At 29.1% G+C, this 8,240-nt stretch overlaps 1 protein-coding gene and 1 pseudogene across 1 annotated transcript; one reads left to right on the forward strand and one right to left on the reverse strand.

Annotated features, from left to right (window-relative positions):
• Positions 1–261: 261 nt before the first annotated feature.
• LOC140920639 (uncharacterized) lies at positions 262–1,640 on the reverse strand. Its single transcript, XM_073369436.1, has 6 exons — positions 1,472–1,640; positions 1,257–1,367; positions 796–877; positions 648–706; positions 461–560; positions 262–333 (listed from the first exon to the last, which is right to left on the reverse strand). The coding sequence occupies exons 2-6, from the start codon at positions 1,307–1,309 to the stop codon at positions 262–264; spliced, it is 366 nt and encodes a 121-aa protein (XP_073225537.1). The 5' UTR covers positions 1,310–1,367; positions 1,472–1,640.
• Positions 1,641–2,479: 839 nt separating this feature from the next.
• LOC105852282 (putative pectinesterase 10) lies at positions 2,480–4,393 on the forward strand (annotated as a pseudogene).
• The last annotated feature ends 3,847 nt before the right edge of the window (positions 4,394–8,240 follow it).

Consider the following 8,240-nt stretch of genomic DNA (forward strand, 5'->3'; position numbering starts at 1 on the left):
GGGTAATTAGGATCTGCTGCTGAACCAGATATCCCGCCCCTTACGACCAGTAATCGATATCCCTCACTGCGAGCCAACAAAGAATGAAAGAAGGAAAGGTAGGCAGGCTCAACAAAAGCTGCAAACTAAGGCTCAGAAAACTCGTGCAATCTAAAGAAGAAAGAGTTAAAAATAATCTAATGGATCGAATCTATTCGTGGAATTAGAGGAGGGGCTATCTAATTCAAAAAAGTAATTCGTACCGGTACCGCACTCTTTCAATCAAATACCGCTGGCAGATCCTGGTAATTCTAACTGGCACATCTTATCTTCCTTAAACTTAACTCCTGAGACCTACCTTAAACAGCCATCAAACGGCCGTTAAAAGGCGTTTAAACGGGCTTGAAACCAACTTCATGGGCTGGCTTCCTTCCTGCTCGTGCTATCATTGGGGCCATATTCTCCTATACTATCTTCATACCGTACATAGCCCCCTTACCCTAAAAAATAAGAGAGCGAAACTCTTCATTCTTACCCTTTTAGCCCCTGACTTTTCCTGGGTGCCAGTGCCAACCACATACCTGGAGAGAAAGAGTATATCAAGATACAAACAATTGTGAGGAAAAAAGGGAGGGGAGGAACAAAAATATTATACAAATTTAACATACGTGTGTGTAGTTCCAAGCAAAGTTCCGGGAGCAAGTTTTTCCTCCTTTTCTTCAAGGACCTTCACAGAAAATATGATTAATGACATCAACTAACTGATCAAGAGAAGCTAAAACTGATGAAAGAGCAGCAATAGAAAGAAAGACTAACTTGATAAAGAGGCCTTTCAGGTTCCTTCCTCTGTTGCTTTCGAAGGTCAATAACATCAGGTGTCTCCACCCCAGTGGGTGTGCTGAAGACAAAAATTCAAAAGAAATGAGGAAAAAAATGAGATCACAAACAAACAAACAAACAAACAAACAGGAAAATAAAAACAGAATCCAAACTAGGCTCCTATCAATCTACAAAAACCAAGCACCCATATTAAGAGCATTATACACATGGACCATTTCAGCCAAAAAGTTAAATTTAAGGACTAGTGGAACATCCGTGTGGTTAGTAAGCTTTGCTAATTATTAACCACTCCTTAACTAAATTAGCCACATGATGGGTCCTTAAATTTACCTCAATTGGTCACTAATTATGCCAATCCAAAGAAAGATAAATAGAATCTACACTTTTGACCAAAATAATGTTGAAAACAAAAGAAACTAGTAACAATATAACAATACCTTGACAGACTGAATACCGGCTTCAAGTTCCTCCTCCTCCATTTCTTCTTCATCTTCCTCTTCCTCTTCTTCCAAGTCACCCCAGTGTTTGGTCTTATCAACCGGCTCTTCCTGCATTGAGAGAACAATTATGTAAGATGTAACTAGGAATCTGATAGGAACTGAAACTTTGCTATGGAATGGATTAATAAACCCAGAAAACAAAGTCTGATTACAAGAGTTATTGGCAGAAAGAATAATGCATCCGATAAGCAGACTCCTCTGCCCAGTGACAAAAGCCACACCCAGACTTCCCAAAAAGATGAACCCCTTCAGTACCACCCCCCCTTCCTCTTCCTATTCACAACAGAGAAAGGGGGGATTTTGACCAAGTGTCCCAAGTTTTTTAAACTTTTATAATTATATTTTATATTAAAATGATATACTGTTTAAAAAGGGGATTCGGTACAGTGGTTTCCACGTGTTGTTTTTATTAAAGATAATTTTATTACTAATATAAGATGTTATATTAATATAGTAATCTATTATTTATAGTTATTTTAGAATATACTTATTAGTTTTATAAAATATTTTTTTAAATATTTCATATGTTACAAATTCCAAACATAATTGATTTTCGTCACATGGTAATATTAATTTTAGTGCATTACATGTAAATATATATTTATGTTATTTGATTTGTAATATATTATTTAACATAATATAAACATATTAAGATACAAAAAAAATATATAAAAATGTAATTATAAGGAATATAAACATTTAAGATATTAAGATACAAAAAAAATTTATAAAAATATAAACATAATATAAACATATTAAGATACAAAAAAAATATATAAAAATATAAACATATTGAGATACAAAAAAAATATATAAAAATGTAATCAATCAGTCGAATTCAAAACCACATTTAATCGGAATTGGTTGGATCGATCGATGATTAATAAGGAAAAAAGTGAGGGATTAATGTCCATTATCGTGTGTAAGTTTGTAAATATTATTTATTGAAAGTTTAACCACGTTAAAAACATAAATAAAATATTCTTCAAAAGTAATTAAGAATTGAATCAAAAAAAGTAATTAGGAAAAGGATCATATATGATCTTTAATTTATTTAACAACAATCAAGGGAGAAGAGATCAAGAATAAAAGTTGCATATCTTTTTAAGTGTATTTATACGGCAAGATATTACTCTCATTGTAGTTAAACATAACAAAATTGTTGCCACCAGCACCACTAATGACGATGTTTTCTTTAGTATTGTTAATTAGTTTTTTTTATCTTGGCAGTGCTATAGATTGCGGTGGAAATAAAATTGCAAGTACTATTATTGTTGACCAACAAGGAAAAGGAGCATTTATAACAGTTCAAGGAGCCATTGATTCTATAAAAAGTTCAAATGCAAATTGGGTTATGATTAAAATAAATCCAGGTGTATACAAGTAAGTTTTTTTACTTCTATATTTGATATAAGAAATATATAAAGTAAATTCAACTATCGTTACATTTTAAGTTTATATTAGGCTAAATTACATCTGTGGTCCTTTAACTTAATTTCAGGTAATGTTTTAGTCCTTTATCTTTTTTTTTTCTTCCCGATTTAGTCCTTTATTCCTAAAAAATATCAAATAAAGTATGAAAATATGAGTTTATTTAAAGATTTGCGTTAGGAAATTGATGAAATTTGTATTATATTGAAGAATATAACTAAATTTATGAGTTTTGATTGAATTTTTTTTTGAATTTTTGTATAAAAAAGGATATCATTGTTGAAATTTTAAAACATAAAATATCAAATTGTCACTTAAAATTAAAATAAAGGACAAGTCGGAAAAAAAAAAAAAAAAAAAGATAAAGGACTAAAACGTTACCTGCAATTAAATTAAAGGATCACAAATGTAATTTAGCCTTTATATTAATTGTTAAATTAATTATTATATTTTCACATTTTAATTGAAATTGTGTAGAGAAAAAGTTCAAATACCTAAGGAAAAGCCATGTATTATTTTAAAAGGATCAGGTATCAATATCACAACTATTACTTACGACGATTCATTTCAGAGCAATGGTACATTTATGAGCGCTACATTAATTTCATCTCCACCTAATGTTGTTCTGAGTGGCATTACATTCAAGGTAAAAATACAATAAATGAATAGAGTAGCAAAATTGATAAGTCTATAGATGTTTCTAATGCAATTTTTGTATAATCGTAGAACACATATGATTTAGAGAACGGACCCGCAGTTGCAACTAATTTAGCTGGTGACAAATCTGCCATCTTCGACTGTAGTTTTATTGGTTATCAAGATACATTACTTGCAGCAGTTGGACGCTCTTACTTTAAAAATTGTTTTATTCAAGGAGAAATAGACTTTATTTTTGGTTCAGGCCAAAGTTATTTTGAGGTAATATATAATGTATACAAATAGAGTCCTATTTTTGATTGCATATAATTATTTAAATGAAGCGTTGATTTTTGGGATGGAATTATACTTGTAGAATTGTGTGATAAATGCGACACCAGGAAACAGAAGAAAGATTCCCGGTTATGTGACAGCACATAGAAGAGATTCAGCAGAAGATAGTAACGGTTTTGTTTTTAGAGGAGGGTCTGTTGTTGGAACAGGTCAAGTGCATCTTGGAAGACCTTGGAGCCTTTACGCAAGAGTTATATTTTGGGAAACATACTTTTCTTCTATAGTAACTCCCGAAGGATGGAATATTTGGAATTTAAAAGGTGGCCAAGAGTAAGTTTAAATTCATACTTCTATTTTTTTTTTTACTAATATTTACATATGTTCTTCCTAAAAAAATATAATTAAATACAATTATCCTCTATGTTTTATATAAAAACCTAAACCATTATATATTTCTATAAAATATTTATTTTTTATATTAACATATTCAATATATGTTTTTGTTATATATAACTTTTTTTCTTAATATATTTATAATTTTATGCAGATTTAATACTACATTTGTAGAAGTTAATTGTACAGGACCAGGAGCCGATAAAAAAAACCGTGTTATCTGGGAGAAGCAACCAAGTAGTTTAAACCTAAATGATTTTACTTTATCATCTTTCATAAATTATGATGGTTGGCTTGCTCAAATACCATCTATAATTTAGTTTACTTTCCCACTCATATATTAAGATAGATCTTGTTAGATTAATTTATTTATTTATCCACTAATAGGCATTGGTTGAATATCAAACTAAGAATTGTAATTTTATTTTTTATCATGAGAAAATAAAAAATCATTTTAATAATACTAATAATTTATTTTAAGTTTGTTCTCATAATACCTTATATATTTGTGTATCTAGTGATAGATTTAAATATAAAGGTAGTGTTTATTTTATATGTGACAAATACAACTATTGAATATGTTTCTATAATATGAATTTTGTGAACAATAGAATGTGCAGTTATATAGAAGATGAACAGTTGAATGACTTGTTAGTTACACATATAAATAATAACATATTTGATAATATTGACAATAAAAAAATTATTGAACATTTTTTATAATATAAAATTTCATAGAGGATAATTATAATTTATAGAAGCTCCTATGTATTCCAAAGTTGCATAGTCATTATAATTATGTATTTTTTGTCTAAATACATATTAGACTTAAATGCATTTTTTGTTCTCTAGTTTACTTAACATGAACTTAGTCTCCTCCACTATCGGATCTTGGTGGGGACATAGGTGGCCACAGCCATCCCAATATCCCGAATAATTTTTTTTTAAAAAAATAACCTATAAAATTATTACAAAAAATACTAATTAAAAAAATATATTACATTTTTTAATTTAAATTTCAATTGTATATGTTTTTAGTTTCGTCTAGAGATATAAAAATCAAATTAATGATTTGATAAATTAAAAAAAAATCAAAATCAATTAATTTGATTTTTTTCTTCTTCTGAGTTCCAGTTTAATCTGATTTTACTTCATTTAAAATTCACCATTAATATCTGAATAAAATCATTAGACTATATTAATAGTGTTATCTTAAATGTGCGTTAAATTTAAGATTTTTTTAATTATTTACATATTATTTTCTCATTGTAGTTTAAAAAGTATTTACGTAATTATTTTAATAGTATAAAAAATTTACTGTTAAAAAAAGAATTTTATATTTTAAAAATAAGTATGTTAATTTTTATTAAGGTCAACCTGATTGAACTCAATCAGATATCTTATTCATCAATAAGTATAATTTTGTGATAAAAACTCAATCAAACTAAGTATCTTTTTTATTTATATTTTTCTTCCTCTCCAAACATACGAACCAAACCAATTAATTATACTCATAACTCCGCAATTAGTTAAACATATGCGACTTCTAAGTCTAATTTGTTTTTCTTTTGTAATTGTATTTGCAAAAAAAAAAAAATTGTGGTTACATCGCAGATTTACATTCTAAAGTTCTAATATACAATAAAATATTATATTTAATTTTTCAATTAAAAATTTAAAAATCCAACAACCCTAAAGTATTTATTCAAGCTCCACCATCACCAACACCCCTCCCTCATTTTTAAACCGATTTTTTGGTATTTTATTTTGTCTCAACTATTTTTGATAATGTAGTACTCTCATTAATTTATTTTTGTTAGGAGTATCTCGGTTTGTGAGGAGTATCTCGGTTTGTCACTTGTATAACATATTCTTTGGAGGGGCAAAAAATCTTTTTAACTATATGACTATGCATCCCAGTGGATATTAGTCTAATAACGAATTCAAAGGATTTTAAAGTTGTGGAGTTATTGAAAAAGTCATTATTTGTATTTAGGGTTGAGTTAGGAATTTGATCAAAGTGGGACCAAGACATTAAAAATTGAATTTTTTGACCAAATATAATATTGGTTGATTTTCAAAACAATTAGGATAACACATCTAAAAAAACTATCAAGTTTATTTAGAACATTGTAAAGATATTTTTTATATATAAAGGGAATTTTAATATTTTTTTAACACTATTTTGTAATGATTTAGTATACTATTTATTATATTTATATTACTCCTTCCGTTCTATAATATATATCGTTTTTATATATTTTACACTAAAAAAATCAACATAAATAAAAAAGAAAGAAGAATACAAATTTTATTAAATTATTATTTTTAAACATTAATGTGTTCTTCATTATCTAGGAAAGTATAATGACGTGATTATGATGCACATAATACTAATTATACTTATAATTGAAAAAATTAAATGATATAAAATTAACATTAAAAGTATACATTATTTATTTTTGTTTACATTTTAAGATAAATAAATTAATATATAATATACTACTATATTACTATTAATTTAAAAATTATATTAAATTCTGATGGACGATGGCTTATGGCCTATACCGGTCACTCTTGTAGCTCAATTATAGTTGTAAATAAAAAATTTAACATGTAATAAGTAAAATGCAAGAAAATCTAAAATTGTACTATTTGGTTGGTGGAGTTTGGAGGAGAGGAGAAGAAAGATTATTAAATTTTTGTGTTTGGTTAAATTTTAAGAGGGAGAAAAAGGGAATGAGTAAATCAAAATAATATAAAAATTATTTAATATCACTTTATTTGAACCAAATACAAATCATTAAAAAATTATCTTCACTTTTCTCTTCTTTTTTTTTAATCAAACATGTTTCTACTTTTCTTCTCTCTTCCCCCCTCCTCTCCATTAAAATTCTTCTTCTCCCTTAGTTAAATCAAACACAACCGATGTTTTTGCTCATTCTCTATTTTGGAGAGGAGGAGAACTTTAAACTCATTTAAAACCTCTCATTTTTCTTTAAACCAAATATAAAATCATTAAAAATGTGTCTTTTTCCCTTACTTCCATCCATTAAAATATATTTTCTCTATTGAACCAAACGAACCCTTAGTGACAAGCATCCATTTGCTCTACATACCAACTATTTTCTAGAGATATCTGATGGGATATTTATGGTTGGCTTGATTGGTTTTATTTCTCTACATACCAAAATTTGTGTCTTTATCTAACTTAGAATGATAAACAGAAGCAACATATGTCCTTTTCAGTGTGATCCCTTAATATCATACTACTTGTTAAAATAGCTTACTTGGTAACAACCGTCCACGTTATTATTATTGTTAATCGTGCCCATACAAGCATCGCGATCGCAGTAGCCGAATCTTCCATTTGATACGTACCATACATGGTGGGGAAAAGCTATCAAATAGTATGTAGTGTGGGTCTATATCGAGAAATTTAGTGACACCATGCACCATGACGAATGGTTTCCCATTTCTGACCTTTAGATTCAAAGGACCACAAATCTAACTACATGCATCCATTTGCCCTCTCAAAAGCCTAAACCAATTAGAACCCTTCATTTAGATGTTGGCAGTGGGACAAGATTATGATAGCACATACGTTGTTCAATAGGCGGGGAACCGAGTAGGAAGAAATGAAAGAGATTTGATTAAAGTGGAGCCAAGTTTTGTTGCCACAAGAATAAAAGAATGCATAAGCCACTAACTAGATTGGATGGCGCCAAATAATTTATAGGATACACCTATATACAATCTAGGAGGAACAAAGTTACTTTCTCGATATCAAAATAAGTGACGAGTGTAAACAAAAGTGTAACGGATTGCTCCTGTTGTTTGGTCTGTTGCAAAGGACATCCCTTTTTTTATATTCTCAGTGGGGGGAACCATTCTAGATGACCAAAAAATTACTTTAATACAGTAAAGGTTACTGTAACCACAACTCATAGTGATTTATGTGTAATTTAGTATGTGATAGTTAAAAACTTGGGGAAGATCGACTCTAGTAGTACCAGTTCATTCCCGCATGTACTCTATTAATTTCTCAGTCCCTCTAGTCGGGTGGGCTCCGGCAGGTCTTTCGACCAGATCCCCCTAAAAACGGTACGTGCGGGTCTCCCCGCATGCGGCAATTGCAAAGAAAAGCAAATACTAGAGTTAGGACGG

The sequence above is a fragment of the Cicer arietinum genome, chromosome 6, assembly GCF_000331145.2.
Source record: "Cicer arietinum cultivar CDC Frontier isolate Library 1 chromosome 6, Cicar.CDCFrontier_v2.0, whole genome shotgun sequence".
NCBI classification, from domain to species: Eukaryota; Viridiplantae; Streptophyta; class Magnoliopsida; order Fabales; family Fabaceae; genus Cicer; species Cicer arietinum.

Excerpts from the sequence above, each read along its gene's own strand:
- LOC140920639 (XM_073369436.1), bottom strand. The coding sequence starts at position 1,309 with ATGAAGAAGAAATGGAGGAGGAGGAACTTGAAGCCGGTATTCAGTCTG. Across the intron at positions 707-795 it reads CTGAAAGGCCTCTTTATCAA|GTCCTTGAAGAAAAGGAGGA; the intron begins GTTAGTCTTTCT and ends TTTTCTGTGAAG. Across the intron at positions 334-460 it reads GGGTAAGGGGGCTATGTACG|GTCTCAGGAGTTAAGTTTAA; the intron begins GTATGAAGATAG and ends TGTTTAAGGTAG.